This window comes from Equus asinus, chromosome 5 (assembly GCF_041296235.1).
Source record: "Equus asinus isolate D_3611 breed Donkey chromosome 5, EquAss-T2T_v2, whole genome shotgun sequence".
In the NCBI taxonomy this organism is placed as follows: Eukaryota; Metazoa; Chordata; class Mammalia; order Perissodactyla; family Equidae; genus Equus; species Equus asinus.
The window spans coordinates 105,148,964-105,173,287 of record NC_091794.1 but is presented as its reverse complement, the minus strand read 5'-3'; the positions used below and the strand labels follow the sequence as shown (position 1 = coordinate 105,173,287).

The following is a 24,324-nucleotide window of genomic DNA, read 5'->3' as shown; positions in this document are numbered from 1 at the left end:
CTTCCGGACGCCTTCTCTCCCTGCCTCAATCTGGTGGGCTTGCTCTGAGAATCTCCCCCGACCCAAGGCGGCCACTGCAAGTGACCTGGGCCACAGGGGCCCAGATTTTCCCCTAAGGTTCTGTCTCCCCATATCCCAAAGTGACTAAAACCCAAAGTTGGGGGGCAGAGGCACCCAAAGGACCAGCATGACTGCTCCCTGACCTACAGTCCGTATTGACACAGAAAACCCCCAGCTTCAGCCAAGCAAAAGTCTAGCTGCTGGGCTCATCAGGTTGTGTCTGAGGTTATTGATCCCTGCTCTCCTTTTGGGTCCTGGATAGGGTGTAGACGGGCCATCTTCCCTGGCCACAGAGTGTGCTCCTGGTTCCAGTATTTCGGGGGGAAGCTGACTTTAGAGAAGATGCAAGTGGCCAGTTAGGGTGCATGTGCATCCACTGCCTGTCCCCTCGCCCCCTGGCCAACTTCTGACTGGGTGAAGCTGGAGTTCAGGGAAGGAGAAAGCAGATTATCCCCCCACTCTACAGTCCAGCCAACAAAGGCCCGGAGAAAACCAGAAGGCCACCCAGTGTGTCAGGTCAGATCTAGAGTGCCAGTCTACCCGGAGGCCACCAAACCAGGTGACTGTCCTCCCAAAGACATTAGAAATGGGGCTGGGGGCAGATATGAGGTGACAGCCCAGAATCTGGCTAAAACAGTATCTCCAAGGCTGGGTGCATGGGGCACAGCTCGATCTCCAAGGGAGGGCTCTATAAGCGAGAAAACTCTTCGACTCTGGCAGAACCTCTTTTGCAGAACATTTATAGTCCACAAAGCACTTTCTCAACCATTCGCGTCACTGGCTCTGGCAGCAGTTCCATGTGCCGTGTACTGTTGTCCACTTCACAGGGAAGGAAGATGAGGTTCAGAGAAGTGGAGTAACTTGCCCAGGGTCACCTGGGAGAAAGCGGCAGCATGTGGCCTGAACTCTGGACTCGGGAGGCCCATTCTCCTTGTGCTCACTCCTCAGGCCACCTTAGTCAGGAGGAAAGGGGAGCTGACAGAAGACAGGGAGGGCTAATGCCTTCTCGGGGCAAAAATATGGGGGCCTGAAACAGAAGCTACCAGGATTCAGGCCAGACTCGAGAAGGCGGATGACTGTGTGTGACCACACACGCACCTCTACACCCTACACACTTTCAAGGCTAGGCACACCTGGCTCAGGTAAGGCTGAAGCACCATCTTCCCTGGCACCTCACCTGCCTTCACTCTCTTGCTGTCCTTTTCAGCATTCCTAATCTGAGCCCCTGCACACTGTCCTCCAAGCCACAGCCTTTAGGGGCAGCTGTGACAGGCCAGGCCTCACTTACAGGATGCCCACCTCTCTACTATGTGCTGGATCCAGTAAGGGATTTGACCCCCCTCCCCGTGCATGTCAAAACCAGATAATACCAAAGTCTTCAGTGAGACCTGGCATGTGCCCACGCTTTACACAGAATAAACTTAACTCCATGTGGTAGGCAGTATGTCCATTTAAGAAAAAACTCCATTGAGATTCAGAGAGGTAATAACTTGCCAAAGGCCACCCAGCTTGCTAGCGGTGGAAGTCAGATTTGAACCCAGGTCCTGCCTGCACTTGTTCCAACCACGCCCACTGCTCCAGGCTGGTGGCTGCGAGGTGAGGGCAGGCGGAGAAGACTGAGGGGATTCTGGAGAGGCTTCCTGGAGGCAGAACACTCCTGAATTCCCCCCAGACCCAGTCTCCACTCTGCATCGGGGGCTCCCAGCCCCTCCCTGGGTCCATTAGCCCTGCCGATGCTCCCATCTCCCATACACCTCCTCTTCATTGGGAGCAACAGGCTGGGGAGAGCCTGGGAGGGGCACAATGGAGGGGTGCAGAGGCAGGGGCGGCCAGGTGGGGGTCAGGGCAAGGGGCTGGGACACAGGGAGGCAGGGGGAGGGGAGAGAGGAAGTAAAGTGAGGGACCACTAAGAACGTCAGAAAAGGAAGGAGCCCCGTCCACCCTTAGAAGAGAAACTTCCATCCTCAATGAAGCCTCAGAGACGTCCAGGAAAGGCGGGAAGGGCCATGACCCCAGAGAACCCCAGCTCTGCCACGCCCCCTCCCTTCCCTCCAACCCCTCCCTTTCTCTCTCTTCTGAAATGCCCCCCTACCTTCCTCGACTACCTTTGCCCAGACAAAGTGAAAACAATTCTCCTCTCTGGATAGCCCCCAGATATTCAAGGGGTGGTAAGGGGGTCCCTCCTGAGTCCAAGACTCAAGGTTTTCTTTTCCATGGGGCCCTGGATCTGGGGATGGACAAAGCACAGCCAAGAGCTTGGCCTTGTTGCCCCTTCCCCAAACCCTGTGGGCTGCAGGAGGAAGCCCTGGACGCCCCACTCCCTGTCCTTCACGGGGCCTCTTGTCCTGGCCCCTCTTCCGGATGCCTAGAGGAACCTCTATGTCTGAGGAGTAAATACCGACTGTGTAGGGGGCCAGTCTTTTTCCTATTTGACAGATGAGGAAACAGGTTCAGAGAGGTCTGGAGCCTTACTCAGAGTCACACAGCCAGGAAGGGATGAAGCTGGTCACTCTGCACCCAGGCCTGAGCTGGGGACCTCGGTGCTCCGCCACCGCTCAGAACCTGACTCCAAGTCCATTGCTTTGTGCTTGTCAGCATCTCTCCCTCTGGCTCCTGTGGTCCCATGTCCCTGGTAGGCAGGGGCCAGGCGACCAGATCAGGCACCTGAGGACCCCCTAGGAGCCAGGTCTCTGCCAGCTCTGCCCTCTTCCTACCTCATTTCCTTCCTGGCTCCAGAGCCTTCCGAACACCTCCACTCCCACTCCCCAGCCTGGGTCCTCCCCCCAGCCCACCTTCTCCACCCAAAGGAAACAGGGGTGGGGATGCTGGCCTCCCTGCCCACACCTCGTACACACGCCTGATCCCAGAACCAGCCGGCAGGACCCAGAAGGAGGCTGACCCTCAAGAGGCACGTTCATCCCCTCCCCCAACACGGCCTCAGTCTCCTCCTCTGTAACTGGGAGGGTGCAGCGGAGGGCGTGGCTTGAGGGAAGACCCCTAAGAACAAGCCGTGCTCCTTAGCGGGAGTGAAACAGGACATTGCTCTTCTCCATCCTCCTCCTCCTCCTCCACCTCCTCCTCCTCCTCCTCCTCCTCCTCCTCCTCGATCCCTGGGGCCGACGTTCAATGGACAGAGTGGAGTGGATCAGAATCTCTGGTGGGGGGGGAGGAGTTGGGCAGTGGGGGTCGTAACATCGAAAGGCAACTGCAATATTATAACGTGACTTTATATTTGGGGGAAAATAAAACAGATGCCCGGTGTTTTCACAATCCAGGCTAGAGAGAACCAAACTTGGCAAAATCGTCTTGGCCCCTGGGGTATTTCCTGCACGGGGGTCAGACGGCGGGGGTCAGAGGGCGTGGGGCCTGGGGAGAGCAGGGGAAGCGAAGAGCAAGCAGTGCTGCTGTGGGGTGGGCTCCTCTCAGCTCCGGGGCACCGGGCCCCCATCGCTCCTCCCCAAGCCCTCCTCCTTTCTCTCCCTGGCCAGGCCTCCAGCCCCTGCAGAACCCCAGCCTGGACCAGAAACAGCCCCCGCCCCACCCCCACCCCCCCACCCCCCCCACCCCCCCCACCCCGCCCCGGCCACTTCCTCAACCCCAGCTCATTAGCCCTGAAAAACCTGCTCAAATCCAAGGGGAGGATTTTTCAGCTAAAATAGCTCCATCTCAGGCCAGTTTCTTCCTCTCTTTCCCACATCATTAGCGAAACTGCAGGCTCTGCAGCTCCCGGGCTGTGTGGGGTGAGGAACGCCCCCCTCTCCCTGGGGACCACTGGCCAGGCAGAGGGCCAAAGGTCTGACCTGGGGGTGGGCTGGGGGAGGGAACAGATGGAGCAGGAGACAATGAGGGAGTCGGGGCAGAGCCCCTCACACCCGGCCCAGGAGGACACTGTGGCCCCTCCGCGGGTCTCGGAAGCAGAGCTGAGGTTGGCTGAATCCTGCCCTGCACCAAACACCCAGGCGCCCCCCACAGCCTCCCATCTCCCACCCTCCAACCCCTCCACCCCCCAACCCCTGCCCAGGGCTGTGAGGGGCGGGACTCCGCGTCAGGCTTTCGCCCCAGCACCAGTCCCACCTCTTCCAGCCCCACAGCATCGCCCCCTTCTCTTGGCCGTGTTTCTCAAGGGGTGACTCCATCCCAGGTCTTGCCCGACAGGCCCCATCCCTCTCGCCACAGTAACTGCTCAGAGCTGGGTGTGCGAACCCGCTGGACCTAAAGCCGGGAAGACACAGACCGGGGGAGCCTGGCCCCTGTTGGGGTGAGCCCGCCTGGGAGGAAGCCACACAGAGCTGAGGGACAAAGGGAAAACCGAGTTCTGAATACATGGCTGGAACCTCTGAATCTAGCTGTACCTGAAAGAACTCTACACTGGACTTTTCTGTTAGGTGAGTCCCCAAATTTGCTTTTTAATTGAATCACTTTGAATTGCATTTCTGTCATTTGTAGCTGATGAGAGTCGCAACCAGGACAAGGATTTTAGTAAACCTCATTTTTTGGATGAGGAAACTGAGACCCAGAGAGGTTAAGCTACTTGCCCAAGTCACACAGCTATGGATGGGCAGAACCAGTGCTCCAGAGTGAAAAGCTCCCAACCACAACTTATTCCACCTGAGGTTCCCTGGGGGAGGTTGTAGGGGGTGGACCCTGAAGCCATTTTCCACAGGACCCAGAGGACAAGGGACGGAAAAGGTAGCAGGTTGCCATGGTTACCAACTCACTGTGCGGCCTCAGACAAGCAATCTCACCTCTCTGAGCCTCAGGCTGGAAACAAAATGCCTCATCCCTGCAGAGTGCAGGTGCCCCCACCCCAGGGCACTGTGAGCAGGGGCTTCCCCCCCAGGTGGCAGAGGCCCCGGGGGGCTGTCAGACACCCCCCACCCACACACAATCCACCTAGTTTTAAATGTCTCTCAAAGACCACGTTCAATCTGGCGTAACTCCGCCAGCTCTGCAGTGCAGAATTCATCGGATGAGGAGCCTGCTTTTCGGGGAATAATTCATTTCTCCGGTGTTGGAGAGGAGAGCAATTGATCCGGGGGGCTGCCTCCCTCCCTCCCTCCCCCCACCATCAGATTGCAAATGCAGCCCTGAGACTGCGAGGCCAAAGCCACAGCAATAAACGGGAGGGGGCTTCTGCTGTAATGTATTGGATTATTCCACTCGGTGGTGACGAAAAACAAGATTTAATTCCCCGAGAAACGCCAGCCGAGAAAATCATTTTCCTGCTGCTTCCTCCCTCCTTGTTTTTTTAATTTTTTTCAGGGACATCTCTGTCTTTACGACGGCTTTCTGGGCCTCCCTACAACCTACACCGCACCTGCCCACCCCGGAGAGGGTCCTCCTCTCCTGTCTCGGAGAGGATTCAGGATCCTCTCCTCCCACCCCCTTCAGTCAGGGGTCCCTGAGGACAGAGATCTCTTTCCGAATTTGGATGCCACTCTGGTGCTTAGCACATTGATAAATTATGACAGTAAGCTTCGGGAAAGACCGGTTAGCACCACAGCTAGGAAGCTAGGAGCTGGAGAGGGAAGTAACCGACCTCCCTCCTACTCCTCAGGCCAAGAGTCCACTCACTGCCTCCTCCAGGAAGCCTTCCCTGATTGAGGTCCAGGTTAGATGCCCCTCCTCTGGGCTCCCAACATACAGTGGGCTTCTCCCTCACAGCCCCTTCACTCTGGGACTGTAGTTGCCAGACTTGTTCCCTGTATTCATTTAACAAACTCGTACCCGGCACTCTCCACGGGCAGGCCCTGATTGAAGTGCTTTACAGATGTTAATTCACCTGATCCTCACAGCGACCCTCTGCTGGGAACTATGATCAGCCCCCCGTTTCACAGATGCGCAAACTTGAGGCATCTACTGGTTAAGTGACCTGGCCAAGGTCACACAGGCAGGGCGGGTCAGAGCTGGGAACGCCTCCTTTTATAAAAGTCTGCGAGCTCCCAGGGCACGAGGACCTCACGGCTCACTGTTGTGTCCTCGGAGGATAACGAGGTGATGCACAGAAGGTGCTCAGTAAGTGCTCGAACACTAAGTGCTCTCGCATACGAAGCACAGGTATGTCCTTGAGGCTGAGTTTAAACGTAGGATCCGTGGGACACAAAAATCCTATCGGCTCCATCTGGACCCCGAGGCCCATGCCCCCCCTGAGTCCCACTCCGCACAGGCCCGGAATCCCCCATGAAAGTCACCCACGTGGGGAGCCCTTTCGAGGGGAGGGAATTCTGGCTCTGGAGCTAGACGGGCCTGAGGTGGATTCCAGCCTCACAAAGTCCCAACTGTGTGACCTTGGGCAAAATGGCACTTCTCTGAGCCTCAGTTTCGTCACCATCCCTCAAGTGGAAATGACAATAGGTCCCAGGTGTGCTGGGGGGTAAGCAAAAGCATGCACGAACAGTGCTTCAAACACGCCTGGCACGTGTGAGCATCCCATAGGTGTGAAACAGCGTGGACTGTAAAATGGGGACCACAGGGACCTTTGCCACAATCAGAAAATAACAAAACCTTATCAGTGCAAGTGATGAAGCAGTCTCTGAGGTCCGGGCGGAAGGGGCGACTTCTCTTAATAGCGGTAGTAAGATGGGCGTCTTGCCGAGAATTACCAAGAAGAATGTTGCAAATCACACACAACCCATTTACTTCCGGGAGTCACCTGGATGTGGGAGAGCCTGAAACAGAGACTCACTGGCCCAGGAAAAGCAAGCGACAAGCGTTTCACTCATTCAGAAAGTGCGTGTTGACGCCTCTCATGTGCAGGAAGCCACGTGGCGCCCGGGAGGGGCACTCACATGGGGGACCCCGGACCCAGCCCCATCCCAGCCAACTCTGCTGATCACAGCTTTGTGACCTCAACCACTGGACCCTCCTTTGGAGCCTCAGCTGCCTCTTCCACAAATCTGGACGACAAAATGAGGCCTCCCGGGGGCTGCTGTGGGGAGCTGACGAGATAACGTCGATGGGGCAGGCGATAAACAAATGTCAGTTCCCTCCTGCCCCTCGACAACAGTGGCCCCCGCGGCGCAGCAGTCGCCCCCTCCATTCGGCCTCCCGTTCTGCACAGAGAGCCTCGTGGGCCCCGGGAGCCGGGCCTGGGGCCTTGGGTTCTTCAGCTCCCAGAGCAGCAAAGCAGGTCGGCAGGTGGGGTTGCAGGTCCCATTCTGCAGATGAGGATGAGGGGCCAAGAAGGGTGAAACCCAAGTGTTTCCGTCTCCAAATCCATGTTCTTAACCCTGACAAGCAGCCTCCCTGATGCCTGGGTGGGGAAGGGGGGCGGGAAAGCAGGGCGGGGAGGAGGCTGGAGACCCCCGCGTACAGGTTCATTTCTCAAAGGCGACCGCAGCATGGAGCCCATGACCTGGGACAGGTCACAAAGAGATCCCCTGTGGGAGGAAAGGCAGGGGAGGGTGCCAGGTGGCCTGGGATGGAGATGGGCAAGTGGTCCAGGGCCTCAGAGGGTAAATGCCCAGTGTGTGCAGGGGTTCAGGAATCCCTGTGGAGTCTCTCTCTGTGTCTTACAAATGTCACCTGGAGGGTGATTCCACAGGCTTCACATCCCACTCCTTGGCTCCAGCCCCCCCCCAATATAGGCAGTTCTTTCTGACATCTAACTGAAGTCTTTCCTGCTGCACCACCAATAGACCCCAGCTGAAGCAACAGGAGATGCCCCCAGCCCTGCCCACCCTGTCTGCGGAGCTGGTGGCGGCTAATGGCTCAGGGCAGTAATCCTGCGGACAATTAATTGGCTTTTGTTGGAGGAGAATGAATACCATCTCATCTTAATCTTCTTCATTATTCTCCTTGTTCAGCAGAGTCAACACAAGATTAGCTTTAATTTACTGGAAAAAAATAGCCAAGTCATTACTCACCAGGAGAGCAGGACTGGAGCTGCCTGGGTGTTCTGTGTTCGCTGCAGGCGAGAGAACACGAGGAAGGCCCGGGGCGCTGGGAGGTGGGGACTGACTAGGGGGGGTCTAGGTCCCCAGACCTGTTTGGGGCTGGATCCCTGGCAACCACCAGCCCTTCCTCATCTTACGGGACTCAGGCCTCAGAGCACCCGGCCTCCTAAAGGTTTCTCAAGAGCATCTGGTGTAGGAGCAGCCCAAAGCGGGGCAGGGAGCCCAGCCTCTGCAGACCCAGACAGAGCCTCAGTCAATGGAAGGAAACCGGGGTTCGGATTCAAATCCCAACTTCTGAGGCCCCCTTCTCTGCAGAGAACCGGGCAGGACCAGCCCCGCCTGGGGACTCCCTTGACAATGCTGACACCTAGTGGTGATTGGAGGCACTGATCCTTCCCCCGACACCCACTTCCCTCTATGTCTACAATTAAACCTATCACGTATACAAAAATACAGATTGACAAAGTAAATAAATCAGAAAGAGGAAAAGAGACTTTTTTCCATGGCAAAATGGTTAAATAGAGGGCTCCACCAAGAAACATAAAAGAAAATTCATCTTACGTCCCCTGACCCCTTAAGCAAAATGGCCCAGAAACACTGAGCACCCCTCCTTCTGCCTGCGACAAAGACATGCATAGGACCCCTGGAGCCCCACAGTCCTCGTCATCTCTAACTCTTTCCACTCTTCCTCACCTCGAAGCCCTTAGCTTCTGCCCCTGCTTCGTCCCCTGGCATGGGCCCATCTTTGGTCCTGTACCATAGTGATGTGGCTAGGACCTGAGCTGGAAATCCAGCCTCAAATACTTACTCCTTGTGTGGCCCTGAGCAAGTTACCCAAAATCTCCAAGTCTTAGCTCTTTCACCCATAAAATGGGAATATCTGTATCTACCAGAGTGGGCTGTTGAGCAGATTAAATGAGCCTGCGTGCTTAGCATAGGATTGGCACCTGTAAGTCCTCAGCAAACGTCTGGCATTGTTACCATCATTGCTGCCACCATCATCGTCTATCCTGTGACTCTTGGGAAATCTGGTTTCATCAATGAGACTGTAAGCTGCCGATGTCTTACTCCCCATCCCCAACTCCTGCTAGACAGACAAGGTTTCCCTTAATGGACACTGATATCATATGTGCTTCCTATGCCATTTATACCTTATAAGACAGAGCACACAGGAGGTGCTCAGGAAGCTCTCAGGATTGCCTGCCTACATCTCCAACCTCATGTCAAACCACGTCCCCACTTGCTCACTGGGCTCCAGCCGTGTTGGCCGCCTATCTGATCTGTAAGTGAGTTCATTCCCACCTCAGGGCCTTTGCACGTACTTCTCCTGCAATGCTCTTCTTTCAGATTTCTGCATGGCTGGTTTCTCCTCATCATTCAAACGTCACTTCCTCAGAGGGGTCCTCCCTGATCACCTTGACCAAAGTAGCCCTCCTGCCCTCACTCTCTGCTTCGTTTGCCCTACTACAGATGTCAAGTGGCTGAGTAGAATCCCACTTCCACCACATTTAGCAGTGACCTCAGGTAACCTCTCTGTGCTTCAGTTTTCTCATCTGTAAAAATGGAATAACAGTTCCCATATCATAAGGCTATGATGATGAGTCAATATCTGTTAAGCTCTCAGAGTAGTGCCTGGTGTGTATATTAAGCGCTAGATCCTGTCGGTGATTATCTTACTCATTTATTTAGCTGCTTGTCTTCACGTTTCCCCAAGTGGACTGTACATTCCGGGAGGGTAGAGGCTTTGTCTGGTTTCTTCCTGCCTGGCAGACAGCAGGTGCTCAATAAGTATCGATTGATTAGAAAGGACCTTAGGGGACCTGCAGGACTCCCTCTCGTTCGCCGATGTTCAGGTGCCACTGAGAGAGGGGCCAGCCGGTCTGCCATCTCCAGCCTCCACACTCCTCACTGTCCAGAGAGAGCCCCGAGGCACCCCGTGCTGGAAAGTGTGTCGCATTTTCCCGGAAGGAAGCTGATATGACCACGCTTTAACTGTACGGTTTCCAGGCCAGGCTCTGCCCTCCAGAGCAGGGGACAAGAAAGCTGAGGGGTTAAGAGCACTCTTGGGAGCCAGACGCACCTGGATTGGAACTTGCGCTTCTCCAGTTACTCCGTATGTCATATGCCGGGAAAGTCTGTTGTCCTCAGTTTCCCCATGTGTAGAAGGAAATAACAGTGCCCTCCCCGCATTCCCCACTCCAAGGTTCCAGGGGTGGCGTGACAGGACATGCCCTGTGCACAGTGAGCTGTGCGGCCCCCTCCCACTACAACCTCAGCCCATTGAAGACCCAGGAGCAGCTGTCTTGTCTTCCTGCGCTAAGTGCCACTGTTGTATCCAATTGTCTCTCCAGTGACAGACACGCGGGGACAGTGGGTCTAGACCACCCATTATCTAAGCCCCTCAGATTTCCTCTGCAGGCCCTGTGCCCTGGGGAGGGACCACAGCAGCCTCAGGACAAAGAATCTGGCCTCCGGGCTTCTGGCTCCTTCGTCTGAGAGCAGGCAGCTGGCTGGAGATGGCCTGGACCCTCCCACTCCCCCCACGCCCTGCCTCCCTGGCTGCTCGTCTCCCCCACTGTGGCCCAGGGGCCAAGGTTTCCCTGGGCCTTTCCTGCCTCACTCCACACTTGTTGCCAGCCCTCACCAGTGCCTGTGGTTTTGGCTGCTGGCCAGACACTGCAGCTCCTAAATCTTCAACCCAGAGCCCCATGCCCCTCGTGGGCGTCTTTCCTGAATGCCTCATGGGGGGAGCGCCTCCCACTACAGCACCTTTCATGCCCCCCATATTCCTGCCCTGACATCCAGTCCTCACAGGCACCCGGACCCAGACTCCCCGCTCTCACATCTACTGCGTCTCTCTGTCCACCCTCCTCCCATAACCCCAGAACAGGCTCTGCTCCCCTCCTGACTCATCCCCATCTGGCTCCCCACACGCCCAGCCTAGTCCCGTGTCCCAAAGCATCACCTTGCCCACTACCCCTCTACTAAAAGCTGGGAGCTCAAGGGGGTCACTCTCCTCCTTCATGGCTCCTCATCAAACTGACCCCCAGGGCCAGGCATCACTGGCCATCTGATTGGCAACCCAAGTGGGTGTGGACTACACCTTCCCCCCGGAATGTGAAATCCCCTAGAGAGGACTGAGGGGGCCCATGGGGCCGGGGCTGTGCCTCCACCCTCAGACTGGGAGTTCTCAGGGATTTCTCTCCCCTGTCAGACTGAGGATGCCCCCAGAGCAGGGACTATGCCTTCACCATTAGACTGGAGCCCCCAGGGCACTGGATAGATCCCTTCCCAGGGTGCCCCATCCTCGATGTGGCCAGGCCAGGGACTCTTCCTGGAACAAAGTGTCTTACCTCTGTAACTTCAGGGCCCTGCATAGAGCCTTGGGGCTTCAGGAATTGTGAACGAATGAATGAGTGAATGAATGAACCAGTGAACAAGTGCAGGCAGGCCCCAGCAGGTGGCACGAGGGCTCAGAATCAAAGGAAAGCCGAAGGGGCATGGGGACTTTAATGGCCACCACTTTGGAGAGGAGAGCAGACGTTTCAAGACGCTGGCCCACCCCCAGGACCAGCGGCTGAGACTCCTGGGGAGGGGCTGGGTTGGAAAGCTGCTGGGGGCCAGAAGGGGATGGCCTAGCACAGAGCCTGCCCCCACCCCACCCCTCCCCTCAAACCAGCGCCAGGGGCCAGCCTCTGGGCAGGGCTTGGAAAATGACCCATGAGACCAGGTGCTGACATGACCAGGACAGCATGAAGTGGGCATGGACTGAAGAGGGACACTAAGCTGACTCTTTCTCTGTTCCTCCATCCCCCACCCGGCCAGTGGCATCCCTCCCTGGGCCCAGGAGAATTTGTCCCCTAGACCAGGTGCTGCCACTACCCACCATCCTGCCTCCAGAAAAGAATGGGGATGGGGACCAAGAGAGGCCTGGAGACCAGCGCCCCCTCACACACCCTGTTCTGGCCTCTGGGCAGCTTGGGTGTCAGTCAGGCGCCAGGCCCAGCTCCCCGCTCCTTGGCCTCACAATCCCAGCCTTTGTCCTGCTGGCCCAGGCCTGGCTGGCTCTGCACCAGCCCAAGGGCCCTTGGAGACCAGAGCAGCTGGAGCCCCACCAAGTATTTTTCCAGGCTGGGCCAGGGGCCCTCAGGAGACAGAGAAGGATGCGAACGGAGGGGTGTTCATTCATCCGTTTGTTCATTCATCCTTTCTTGGACAAATAATATTTATTGAGCCCCCACTTTGTGGCAGGCACTGTGCTAGGTGCGGGGGATTCAGCGGTGGGCCTGGCCCAGGCCCATGCCCTCACCCATCTTCTGTTCTACATGCAAATATATGCAAATATATGCCAACAAAACCCTCTCTCCCGGTGTGGGGGCTGGGCTTGGAATGAGGGGCGGGAGAGGAGTGCGGGGTGGGGGTGGGGGTTGGTGAGGATGCTGCTGACTAAGGCTATCTGCAGGGCAGCTGGGGGAGTCTGGAGGAGGGGTCACTCAGGGCTCCACCCACACGCTGCTGTTGGTCACCCGGGCCCCGAACCAGCCCTTCCAGTAGACGGAGTCCTGCCCACCGTGCTCGAAGCGGACGAAGCGGACGCCGGGCCCGTAGTCAGTGAAGGTGTGGGAGATCTGGGGGGGCGCATAAGGAGGTCAGGCTCGGGTCCTGAGGGCACCCCAGCCACCCTACCCCGGGGCGTAACGACCCTCCTCTACCGGTCCTGATTTCTGAGCCCAGCGTCCCTCCACCACACCTCTCTGGTTCCAGTGGGCGGGGTCCCTACGAGCCCCGCCCCTCGCGCGCAGGCCCCGCACACCCCCCGCTTCACCTCGATCCAGCCCGCATCGTCGCTGTCCGGTGGTACTGCCACCTGTCCGCTGTTGAACTCGGCCAGCACATCCTCGTGCTCGGACAGCAGCTTCACCGTGAGCTCGTACAGGCAGCCGGCGTCGCTGCGGCCAGAGTACCTGCCCCGAGGGAGGGAGCGAGCGCCCTGCTGAGCAGGTACCAGGGGCCCGGCCTCCTGCAGAAGGTAACCCTGCGGGCCCCCACTACCCATGTCCCCATTTTACAGACAAGCAAACTAAGGCCAGAGAGAGAAAGTGAGTCGCCCAAGGACTAAACCCCAGGTGGGCCAGACCCAACCTTGGGGCCAAAGCCAGCCCAGAAAGACGCATTTTGTTTGGACCACAGACAGATATTAAAACAAACAAAACTTGCCAACATTTAAAATTCAGGCGGGGTGGTGGATTTCCACCTTCCGAAAACCCGCGGCTACAGTTTGCCGGTACTCCTGCTCCCCCGCCCTGCAGAGCCCCGACCCCGGGGACTGGCCCCTCACCAGTCCTTCACCACGATGGCCGGCTGAGTGGTGTCCAGCAGCTCCTCCCAGTAGCCCTCGGCCTGCAAGTCAATGACCTGCGCTTTGCGACACCACCTGGGGGAAGTGGAGTTAGGACTCAGCGGAGGCCCCTCTCCCCCCTCCCCTCCACGCCCCTTCTCCTTACTCGAAGGAAGAGGCAAAGAACTTCTTGACGCTCTCATCGTGGATGAATTCCACCCCGCAGTCTCCGGGCAGCTCCTCCACCCTCCAGCCATCGCCACCGTGCTCCACGTCGCACCAGCCCTCCAAGTCCTCTGTAGGAACAGGACAGCCCCACCCTGGTCACCCAGTCCCTGCTGAGGATGCGGCAGAGCTGGCTGTCGCCCCTATAGCAGGGGGTCGGGTGCACGTGGTACTTCGTGGTGTCGCTGTGGGCAGTGATGGTGGGGGTGAATGGTAAGCACTTTCTGTTTGCCCTCAGATTCTCCCTCCTTGGAGGGTCCTCCACAGGGTCTGTCTTGCCCCAGCTCACTGAGGGTGGAAGGACGTGGGAAAGAGACCCCCAGGGAGCAGGTGGCGGGAGATAACAATACAGTATTGATTGGGGCTACTTTGTGCTGGGTACTGTGCCAAGAGCTTTATCTCATTTAACCCCCAAAGCAGGCTGGCACTGTTACGACCCATTCGACAGATGGGGAAGCTGAGCTCCCCAGGCCGGGGTAATAGGGCGTGACCCCTCACCTTCCCCGCACGGGTTGCGCAGCAGGTTGCGCCGCCTCTTGCTCAGGAAGTAGAACTGCTGCCAGTGGTCCCGCTCGTCCTCGGCGCCGCCCTCAGGCACCAGCCCCTCCTGCTGGCACTTGAGCAGCCAGAGCGGGGCGCCGTCCACCAGCTCCTTCCAGCGCAGGCACACCAGGCGGCAGGCCTGCACGAGCTCGGCGGCCGGCAGCTCGGCCAGCACGCGCAGCAGCAGCGGCTCGGGCAGCTCGTCCAGGTATGCCGCCGCCTCCGCCTCCGCCTCCTCGGGCCGCTCCTCCCCGGCGCCCGCCTCCTCCTGCTGCTCCTCCAGGCTCGCCTCCTCGGGCTGGCCCACGTTCTCTGCAGGAAGGGCCGGAGGAGGGCTGTGACTCCCCGTAGACTGTCCACCTCCGCGCCCCGCAACCGCGATGTGTCGGTATCCACCCCGCTCCCACCCTCGGACCACCCGCAGCTGGGGCCAGAGATTCTGTGACCAGAGACTGGGACCCCTTGGAGGAGGCCCACGGGGGCCGGGGCTGCAGACCAGCCCCAAGTCGGAAGAGCGGCCTCAGTTTCCCCTGCAGGGCCAGTAAACCCCATACCTGAGCAGATAACAGCAAGTGACATTATTAACGGCATCCATGTATAGCACTGCTTTAAGGCTTCACTCAGGAACTCCTTTAATCCTCCCCTCACCTCCTCAGGGGAGGCCTCCAGACTTCCCCTTATTACATCCTGTCACCGCCCTGAGTTCCTGTCCTTCCTACCTTTTGTCCCAGGGTGTGATGGTTTAGGAACACTTTTCTCCGGACTAGACTGAGGGCATGAGGTCTGGAACCGGGTCTGGGAAACACTGCTTCGTCCCCCCGTGCCTGGCATCAGGCACCCTGCATGGCACACTGTCAGCGGCTAGTGTTTACTGGCACTTAGCAAGTGTTAGGCACTGCTCTAAGCATTTTAATTTTATTGACTCTTTGGATCCTCACAGCATCTCTGTGAGGTCGTTCCTATTGCTGTCCCTATTTCATTGACGAGGAAACTGAGGCACAAACAGGTGAAATGACCCAGGATCACACAGCAATTGAGTGGTGGGAGCCTGGATTTGAACCCAGGCAGTCCAGCTCCAGGGCCACCTTTAACCATCACAGTCTCCAAAAAAGAATCTGTTGAATTGGAGGCACTGTTAGGATTTTGATTTTGCAGATGAAAATGCTCAGGCTCAGAGATGTGAAGTGACTTGCCAAAGGTCACACTGCTAGTGTTAGGGCAGGGGACATGCCAATCTGAGCCCTGAAGGGAAGGGAGAACAGGGACTGGAACCCCCGCCAGCCACAGCCGTGTGACTTGGGGATGGGAGGAGGGCTTGTTAAAAAGAGCACATACATCAAACAGGGAGATGTAACCCGCGCATGGGAACGGACGGTTTCTTCACCCCTCCTTTTCCTATCCCTGGCTCTCAGTTCCCTCATCTGTAAAATGGGGTAATCATCATCCCAGACCATTAGGACAGTGCTGATGTTCTAATCCCCTGAGGATGGGGGAAGGGCTATCTAAATTGTCAGGAGGTGGACAGATGTCAGGAGCTGTGGGCTGGACTGTCTCCTGGATCCCAGCTGGCCTCAGCGGGGCCATCGAAGCCTTGAGTAAGCAGATACCAAGTGCCCAGTGTCTCTGGAGGAGGGAGAGACAGTGAGGAGGAGTCGGGGCCACTCTGGGTGATGGGGGGGGGGCCACCACTCTCAGGCCTAGGATGGGGGTTCCTAAGGGCTGGAGCCTGGAAAGCCAAGGTGAGGGTGGACACAGGCCAGGCATTGGAGGAGGGAACAGGCAGGGCCAAGACCTGAGTGGGTGTTGCCGGGACCCCAGCCTGCCAGCCCTTTACCTCCTCACAAGCAGCAGCATTTTCTCCCCCTCCCACACAGTCAGACACCTGAAAGCTGAATCAGGTGCGTCTTCTTCAGAGCCCTGAGCGCACAGTCAGTCCTCAATAAACCTTAGTTAGTGAATCATATTGAGCACAGCACTTTCCCTCCATTACTAGTGTTTTTTGCCACATCTTAGTGATGTGGGGGGTTACCCCTTCCCTTTTGGCAAGGAGGAAACTGAGGCCCAGAGAGGCTTACTGGCTTTTCCCGAGTCACTGCACAGAATAATGGGAAGACAGAGAGGAAAATGCCAGGCCCCGAAGCCACATAACCTGCCCATCCTGCTGCCCACAGCTCTCTGGGGAGCTAGGCCCAGTGTCCTCACCTCTCCACCCCTCCTCCTGCCCTGCCCTGGCCCTGGTCGACACCTGATGCTCCCCCGAAAGGTGCACCTCGCCCAGTCCCCCTCCTGGCCCCAGGCCTGGCACTCTAGGACCCAGATCTAATTACAGACCCCCCCACAGCCTCTCAAGCACACACAACTCCCCACATTGTTGCTGTCGGAAAGTTATCTGGCCCCTGGACGCTGCCTCCAAGGCTGAATCACTCACCTGGATTGGGCCCCGGAGTCCAGGGAATAGCTGGGCCCTGGGAAAAAGTAGGAGCCCATTCTGGGGCCCTATAAAGGGTGTGGCAAGGGGGCCAGGGACTGGGGGCAGGAGCTGAAGGAGCTGGGATTGTCAGGGCTGGGAGAGGGCGGCTTGGTTACCTGGGCGGGCACCAATCTGCTCCCTGTTGCCTCCCCCAGACCGTGCCCACTCTCAGAGGGGCCACTGAGGAAGAGGTGAGGGAATGCACCTGCAGGTTTGTTCCCACCCTGACTCAGCAGGCCGCCCCTACAGGCCCAGCGGGGAGATCGAGGGGTCAGGAGGGGGGATCTTTGGTGCCAGGCAAGATGACTGGGCAGTCTCAGAGGGCCCTGAGCATCGGCAAGAGCCGGCATCCCAACTCTCTCTCACTGCTGGCCTGGTCCCCACTGGGCATCTGGCCACCCAGATGAAGGACAGCCCTTCCAGACAAGGGAGGCCAGGAGGAAGGCTGGGATGGGGTGGGGAGAGGCCAGGACCCCAAGAAATCCATGGGGATTCAGGCAGCTCACAGGTCAAAGCTGCTGAAAATGGAAGAAGTTGATAGAAGAAAAAGGCCTGCAGCTTCCTTCATCCCAGATGCGTCCCAGACCCCGGCCCCATAGACCCTCAGGAAGCTGGGAGGCAGGAACGTGGGGTTACTCTCATACTATTTCCTGCGTAAGTGGGACCCAGGCGTGTCACCTCTCGGGGCCTCCCGCCAGACCGAGGCACCAGAAGGAGGATTGTGCTCTTTTGAGACTGTCTCAAGGGCTTTGCTCGGGAGAAAGTTTGCCGCGCTGGGTCTCAGGAGCCCCCTCGCTCTGTGATGCCCCCTCTGTGTCGCACTTGCCCGCCTGCCCCGGTCTCCCCTCCCGGATGGAGCGAGTGGGTCCAGGAGGCGGCGGCTACCTGGGTCACCGTCTCCGTCCATCGCTGCGAAGGCGGTCGCGAGAGGAGGAGCCCGAGCGCTGCGGGGCTGCCCGAGTCCCGCGGCGGCGGCGAGTCCAGGCGCTGCCCGCGTCTGGGTCGGGTCCCGCCGGGCCGCGCCTCTTAAAGGCCCCCGCCTCCGCCCCCGCCCCGCCTCTGGCCCGGCGCCCGGACGCCCCGCAGGCCCGAGCGGTCGGCCCGAGGCCTGAGGCTACCGGTTCCTCGGCAGACCCAGGAGGCCGGGACAGGTCGGGAGTCGGTTTTTTTTTTAAGGAGGGCGGGAGGGCCCGATCTGGGGCGACTCGCAGCTCCCTTCGGGGTGGCTGCGGGGAGAAGGAGGCGAGGGGGCAGGGAGAGTCTGGGTCAGGAGGAGGGTGCGGGGCGCGCGGCCCGGGCGGAGGGAGCGGCCAGAGGCTCCTCCCGGCACCGCCCCCCCAGGTGATTTTCCTGCGTCGCGGCGGGGCCGCGGGCCTCGGGGGGCGGAGCCGGGGGCTCGGGGGGGCGGGGCCGGGGCGGGGCCTGGCGGGCCGGGGCGGGGCTGCATCCACCCGCGAGCGCAAGCCAGGCCGGCTCAGCCGCGGCGGCCGAAAGAGATCGCGCAGCAGCGGCCGAGCGCAGGTGACCGGCGGCAGTGGGCGCGGGGGTCGCCGCGGCGCGGGCGGCCGGGCGGGCGGGGTCCGGCGGGCGGGCTCAGAGGTCCCCGGCCGCGCCGCAGTGCGCGGAGGGCGGCCCCGCGCGGACAGGGCCCAGGCCGCGGGGGTGCGCGGCGCGGCCTCGAGCGGCGGCACGGGCGACAACCGGGCTTGGTCGCCATCGATGCCCAGGGACCCGAGCCCCGACTTTGAGGAACATTTCGAAGCCACAACGCGAAATGGGAGGCCGCAGGCGCGTCGGGGGACCTGGGGCTGCAGCCCAGCCACGGGGGTGGGGGCGGGGGTATAGGAAAGGCCTTTCCTCCTCGCCCACTCCTTCAGTCCCAGCTAGGCAGACCGTTTCCTCCGCGGTCTTGAGAAAGTCTCTTGAGCCCTTTGGACTCCGTCGGAAACAATGATAACTATTCCTCCCCAACCTCTCGGCCTCCTCCGTTTGGAGGATGGGAGAGAGGATGGAGAAGGCACTGGACACGATGGAATGCCCTGCGGGGCTGAGCATTGTCTTTTCCACTCTAAAGACTTTCTGGCCTGTTGAAAAAGGCTGGCTCTAGAATCACAGAAGACTCGGGCTCCTTCCTCCTTCGGGTCCTGTCTGTGTGACCTTGGGCGGATCCTTCCTCCGCTCCGGGCCTCCTTTAGAGGCTCTTGTGAGGCGCCCGTAAAACAATCAGAGCTCGCCTTTTCCTGAGCTTCTGCTGTGGCACAGGCTCCTCGAACCCTCCCCAGGAGTAAAAGTACTGTTCCTGGCCCCATTTTACAGAGGAGGAAACTGAGGCTCAGGGAGGCACGGTGACTTTCCTGAGATAGCGAAATGGGGAGCTGGGATGGGAACCTCCACCACCAGGGGGGGCTGCAAATCCCGGGTCCTGGGGAGAGGGCCCGGTCTGTAACATAGCTTTTCAATAACCAGCGGAGAGTGTCCAGAAGCCCGAGCCATGGCTGTGGGGAACATCAACGAGCTGCCTGAGAACATCCTGCTGGAGCTGTTCACGCACGTGCCGGCCCGCCAGCTGCTCCTGCGCTGCCGCCTGGTCTGCAGCCTCTGGCGGGACCTCATCGACCTCGTGACCCTCTGGAAGCGCAAATGCCTGCGTGAGGGCTTCATCACCGAGGACTGGGACCAGCCCGTGGCCGACTGGAAGATCTTCTACTTCTTACGCAGCCTCCACAGGAATCTCCTGCACAACCCATGCGCTGAAGGTGGGGTGCAGAGTGGGTCTGGCATGCCCCCAACACCCACACTGCCATGATACCACCTAACATTTATTAAGCACCTACTGTGAGTCAGGCTTTTGGAGGTTTTAACTCCTCTAATCCTCTCACAATTGTCCTAAGAGGGAGGTACTGTTAGTGTACCCATTTATCAGATGGACAAACAGAGGCCAAGAGTAGCATTTCTTATTCCACTGTTAAGATTATTTTCCCAGTGACCTTTCCCAGGAGGGGGAATGTTGGCTAGTTGGGACTTATTGTGCCCAAGATAGAAGACCAAGAGATCAGAGCCATATTTTGTTGGCCTCATTCCCAGACCTTGGCTACTAGGACTGTCCCAGAGGGCAAAAGGGGCTTTCCTTATGGAAGAGTGGGAGATCCAGTCTTCCTTCCAGCACATTACAACAACAGGTAAAACAAGACTTCTACAGTCACCAGAGTCCCCTCTGCGCCTTTCTACGTTTAACTCATCAGCTCAACACTGGGATGGGATGGGAGCCTCATCCTCCATCACGTGGTCAAATTCCGGAGCAGAATGATGATAAGACAACTCCAGGCTCTCCAGAGCTTTCGGATTCCTGCCTCACTTGACTCCCCAACAGCCATGTTCTTGACCAGCAGTTGGCACCTGTGGTCCATGAGCCAAATATGGCCCAGGACCTGAGAATAGTTTTTACGGTTATTTTTTAAAAAAGAAAAGAAAGAAAGACTATGTGACAGAGACAGTATGTAGCTCACAAAACCTAAAATATTTTGGCCCTTTACAGAAAAAGTTTGCCAGCTCCTCTTCTTGGCCCCAGTTGACAGAGGACAAAACCAAGGCTCAGAGAGGGAAAGCAACTTGCCTAAGGTCACACAGCCCAGTATTGGTAGAGCTCGGACTAGACCCAGATCTGTCTGGCTGGTGTCAGAGCATTCTCCATCACAGAAGGGGTCTGGTCGTTCACATCCTCACAGGTCTCAAGATTCCCAGTAGAAATCACTTACCATGCTGCCTGGCACACAGGAAGCACCTAATATGAGGCGGACACTCTTGGCCTGCAGTGTCCCACAGCATGGGACTTGAGGGCAGCTGCCAAGATCCAGGGAGAAAAGCCTGGAACAAGGGGCACTTGGGGAAAGGTGACCACTGAGGGGCTTCCCTGTGATGTGAACTCTGCTTTCCTGCCAGAGGGGTTTGAGTTCTGGAGCCTGGACGTGAATGGAGGTGATGAGTGGAAAGTGGAGGATCTGTCCAGAGACCAGAGGAAGGAATTCCCCAATGGCCAGGTCAAGAAATACTTCGTGACTTCTTATTAGTAAGATCCAAGGCTGGGGGGTCTCGGGGTGGGGTCACTGCACTCTGGGGTCACTCCTGCTCTGGGAGGGGCAGTCCTAGCCCCCGAGGACCCTAGTGGTGAGCCCCAGCCCCTCCCACCCCTCCGCCTGCCCCCAGCACCTGCCTCAAGTCCCAGGTGGTGGACCTCAAGGCCGAAGGGTATTGGGAGGAGCTGATGGACACCACACGGCCGGACATCGAGGTCAAGGACTGGTGAGTGCCTGGGGCGAGGGTCTGGGGGGGGGAGCCTGCCATTCAGGCGCCCCACCCCCACCCTGCCCCCCCATCTCCAAGGCCCTGAGGGCCCCTCCCTCTGCCTGCAGGTTTGCAGCCAGGCCCGACTGCGGGTCCAAGTACCAGCTGTGTGTTCAGCTCCTGTCGTCAGCGCATGCACCTCTGGGGACCTTCCAGCCGGACCCAGCAACGATCCAGCAAAAGAGCGATGCCAAGTGGAGGGAAGTATGTGTGCCGGGACGGGGTGAGGGGCACCCGGCCCCAGGCCGAGACTGCAGGCAGACAGGCTGGCTTCAGATCCCAGCTCTGTTGCCTCTCACCTGGGCCCTGGCTGCTCAGAGCCCTGCGGATGTCAGTGAAATGATGCTGGTAAAGCCATGTTCAAAAAGGTCGACTGTTATTGATTACTAATAGCAGTTCTTATTATTGTCTAGACCAGGGGTCAGCAAATGTTTTCTTAAAAAGGGTAGATACAAACTTTCAGGCTTTGTAGGCGGTACTGTTGCTGTCACAACTACTCAGCCCCTCAACAGCTTCAGCAAATGGCATGGCTGTGTTCCAATAAAACTTTATTTACAAAAACAGGCAGTGGGCCGACAGGCCACAGTCTGCCAACTCCTGATCTAGACCAGTGCTCTCCAACAGGACTTTCGGCAGTGATAGAAATGGAGTCTGCGCTGTCCAGTACGGCAGCCAATAGCTACATGTGACTCCTGAACACTTAATAAGAGCCAGTTCTTCATGCAACTGAGGAAGTTTTACTTTTATCTAATTTTAATTAATTTTAACTTAATCACCACATGTGCCTACTGATGACCATATTGGACATCGTTTGGCAGCTGGCAAAGTTTCCTTCAGTTTCTTTGAGCTTCTCTTAGATAATCCTATGCAGTGGACCTGGCAGGATTTTGCTCCATTTTACAGATGAGGAAACTGAGGCACAGAGAGGGGAGGTGGTCTGCCCAAAATCACAGAGTTAGGACTGGGACTCAGTTCTGCGGACTCCTGGTCCATCACTGAGACCTCGGCCCCTCGTTCCCTGGCCCCCAGGTCTCCCACACGTTCTCCAACTACCCACCCGGCGTCCGCTACATCTGGTTTCAGCACGGCGGCGTGGACACTCACTACTGGGCCGGCTGGTACGGCCCGAGGGTCACCAACAGCAGCATCACCATCAGGCCCCCACTGCCCTGATGTCCCCAAGCCCCCAACCGCCGAGCCCCAACTGGTAAACGGCTGTCAGAGAAGGGCTGGGCTGGGGAAGGGGAGGTGGAGGCCCGGCTCCCCCGACCTCCTAGTTCATCCTTGCCTCCCAGGCACCTCTTCTTTGTGGGGCCTCACGTGCTGTGGGGGGGCCAGCCCTCCGCCTGAGGTCTCAACCTGAATGACGGCACGGGAGGCCTGCATGGGCCCCTTTAAGAGAAGGGGCCCCTGAGGTTAGGGAGGTGCAGGGTGTTCCCCCAGTCTCCTCCCCTAGACTCCTCTTAGGGTGGGTCTCCAAGCCCTGATGGCAACCTAGATCTGGCTATCTGCCAGGCCTTTTCTCCCTGGTGTCTTTGGGGGCCCTCAGAGCAGGGAGAGTCGGGATGTCTGACCAGCCCGTGGTGCAGACAGTGCAGATGCTGGGAGATGACCACGTAGCTCAGACAGATCTGGGAGTGGAAGATGTGCTGGCCCATCCTCGGGCCCATTCCGCCACTCCCATGCTGTCACTCTGCCCGCCTGCTCAGAGCGGCTTTGGCCCAGAGGCTCAGGCCTGGCCTGAGATGGGCAGGCCCAGGGTGGGGTAGGATCTAGGCCAGGTCTGGACTGTCCTTGCTGTCAATGAAGTCCCAGAAGCAGGATGGGTCCCAGGTGGGGGCAGGGCTCTCCCAAAGACCCCTGGAATCGTGCGCACCAGGGCAGGTGAGGGGCAGGCCTGGGCCCTGCTTCTGAGAGCTGGGGTGTGTGAGCCCTGGATGAGTGGGGCGGCTGGTTTTCAAGGACCACCTGTCCACCTCCATGCGTAGGCCAGGCTCCCTGTGGCTTGGAGGGCATTGCAAGTCCCCACCCAACCCTTGGAACTGCCACTCTCAGGACCTCCCCACCCCGCCGGACCACACTCCTGCGTACAGCAGCGCTCTGAGCCTGCCCCCCGCTGCATGCGGCCCAATAAAAGGCCTTCCCAGCCCAACCTGCGCCCTGTGGTTTCTGGGGGGAAAGGCAAGTCTCATGGGAGGGCCTGCCCTCACCTGCAGAAGGTGCAACATGTGTGGCCAAGGCATAGAGGGGGTGGACATTTCAGGCCCAGGGGCATGGCACGGACCCCTCAAGAAGCTGCACACATCTCACCCCAGCAGCCCCGCAGTACTGCTAGCTTCCCGTGCAGGCCTGGCCACGAGGCAGGGGGTGGGCTGTGTGGCTATCTGGGCCCCCTGCATACACCCTCGCCCATACCTCCCGCCGGGTCAGCAGTGTCATCCCACGCCCTGGAGTTACTGCTTACTGGCACTGCTTACTCTGCCCAGAGCTTTACTGACATTAGATGAAGTCAAAGCATTTAAAATGATGTCTGGCACACAGCAGGCGCTCAATAAATTCTATTAAATTTAATTCTCTCACTCAACAGTGAGCTAGAGTAGGGCCTCAGCCAGGAGAGGGCCCACCACTCAACAGCTGTCGGGCAAGTTAGCAAAAATCACCCTTCCTCGGAGAAGACGCAGGCCTGGAGCTAACACCGTCGCCTGGGCCAGGCAGCCTCGAGCAGTGCACAGCCTCCACAACCCTTTGTGGTTGCCTGAAGTAGGTGCTTCAATATTTCTTGAATGAAGAAAGAAAATAATGAAGTTAATCCTGACAAAAAGGCAGAGGATTTTTACCTTTGAGTAAACTGAGGCCTGCCCGACGTTACGCCCCAGGGGAGGGAGGAACCAGGCTCAAACCCAGAATTTCAGCAGTCAGCCTCCCGGGCGGGGCCCGCCGGTCCAGGGCGGGGATCTGGCCCTGGTCCCACCTCCCTTCGCGTCGCGGGAACCTGTGAAGCTCGAAGGAGTGGCCGCCGCAGGGGCAGCGGCTTGGTTAGGAGGAGACGGGCATCCCGCGGGGAAGGAGGAAGCAGAGGAAGAGACGGGTCCCGGCTGCTGAGCCGCCCGCCGCCCGGAGGGGAGACGGAGGCTCAGGAACGACGTCGGGGTCCCCGCGGCGCGGCCCGGGCCCGAGGCCCCCAGACCCTCTCCCGCGGCTGCGGAGGTGCGGCTCCCGGCGCCGGGCGGGGCGGGCCCGAGCGCGGCGCGTGACGCGGGGCGGGGCGAGCGCGGACGGCGCTGCCGAGGCCGCGGTGTCCAGGCCGACTCCGAGCTCCGGTGCCGCCGGGGCCCCCGCCCAGCGCGCAGGTCGAGGCCCCCCTGGGGCCGGGCAGGGGGGCGACAGGCGCGGGAGGGGGCCTGGGGGTCGGGCGCCGCGGCGTTAGCCGAGCCCGCGGACGCTGTCTCGGC

The 24,324-nt window shown here is 58.7% G+C and overlaps 3 protein-coding genes and 1 long non-coding RNA gene across 12 annotated transcripts in view; 2 read left to right on the top strand and 2 right to left on the bottom strand.

Moving 5' to 3' along the window:
• Positions 1–12,162: 12,162 nt before the first annotated feature.
• Positions 12,163–17,552, bottom strand: FBXO2 (F-box protein 2). Its single transcript, XM_014849798.3, has 6 exons — positions 17,417–17,552; positions 14,017–14,373; positions 13,460–13,589; positions 13,294–13,389; positions 12,781–12,919; positions 12,163–12,583 (listed from the first exon to the last, which is right to left on the bottom strand). Exons 1-6 carry the CDS (start codon positions 17,436–17,438, stop codon positions 12,449–12,451), a joined length of 879 nt encoding a protein of 292 aa, XP_014705284.1. The 5' UTR covers positions 17,439–17,552; the 3' UTR covers positions 12,163–12,448.
• Positions 17,177–23,446, top strand: LOC106836673 (F-box only protein 44). 7 transcript variants are annotated; one of them, XM_044769674.2, is made up of 7 exons: positions 17,177–17,682; positions 18,998–19,287; positions 20,471–20,597; positions 20,735–20,830; positions 20,941–21,076; positions 21,902–22,079; positions 22,861–23,023. In XM_044769674.2, exons 1-6 carry the CDS (start codon positions 17,384–17,386, stop codon positions 22,043–22,045), a joined length of 1,092 nt encoding a protein of 363 aa, XP_044625609.2. In that variant the 5' UTR covers positions 17,177–17,383; the 3' UTR covers positions 22,046–22,079; positions 22,861–23,023. The 7 variants fall into 7 exon arrangements, with proteins under 7 accessions (XP_044625609.2, XP_044625602.2, XP_044625608.2 ...); XM_070511083.1 differs by lacking the exon at positions 17,177–17,682 and adding an exon at positions 17,944–18,052; XM_044769667.2 differs by lacking the exon at positions 20,735–20,830 and having other exon boundaries at positions 20,471–20,568; positions 22,861–23,446.
• LOC123285668 (uncharacterized) lies at positions 23,421–24,003 on the bottom strand. Its single transcript, XR_006527477.2, has 2 exons — positions 23,865–24,003; positions 23,421–23,650 (listed from the first exon to the last, which is right to left on the bottom strand). It is a non-coding gene; the product is annotated as an uncharacterized lncRNA (long non-coding RNA).
• LOC106836671 (F-box only protein 6-like) overlaps positions 23,913–24,324 on the top strand; it is a 7,641-nt gene continuing 7,229 nt past the window's right edge. Inside the window, exon 1 of one of the 3 annotated variants that reach the window (XM_014849794.3) lies at positions 23,913–24,079. The gene's annotated coding sequence lies outside the window, so the exon portion shown is untranslated. The other 2 variants (XM_014849796.3, XM_044769678.2) reach the window with 2 other exon arrangements.

Excerpts from the sequence above, each read along its gene's own strand:
- LOC106836673 (XM_044769667.2), top strand. The coding sequence starts at position 17,384 with ATGGAGCGAGTGGGTCCAGGAGGCGGCGGCTACCTGGGTCACCGTCTC. Across the intron at positions 19,288-20,470 it reads GCACAACCCATGCGCTGAAG|AGGGGTTTGAGTTCTGGAGC; the intron begins GTGGGGTGCAGA and ends CTTTCCTGCCAG. Across the intron at positions 22,080-22,860 it reads CAACCGCCGAGCCCCAACTG|GCCAGGCTCCCTGTGGCTTG; the intron begins GTAAACGGCTGT and ends CTCCATGCGTAG.
- FBXO2 (XM_014849798.3), bottom strand. The coding sequence starts at position 17,438 with ATGGACGGAGACGGTGACCCAG. Across the intron at positions 14,374-17,416 it reads GGACGGAGACGGTGACCCAG|AGAACGTGGGCCAGCCCGAG; the intron begins GTAGCCGCCGCC and ends CCCTTCCTGCAG. Across the intron at positions 13,590-14,016 it reads GCGCAACCCGTGCGGGGAAG|AGGACTTGGAGGGCTGGTGC; the intron begins GTGAGGGGTCAC and ends CTGTTCCTACAG.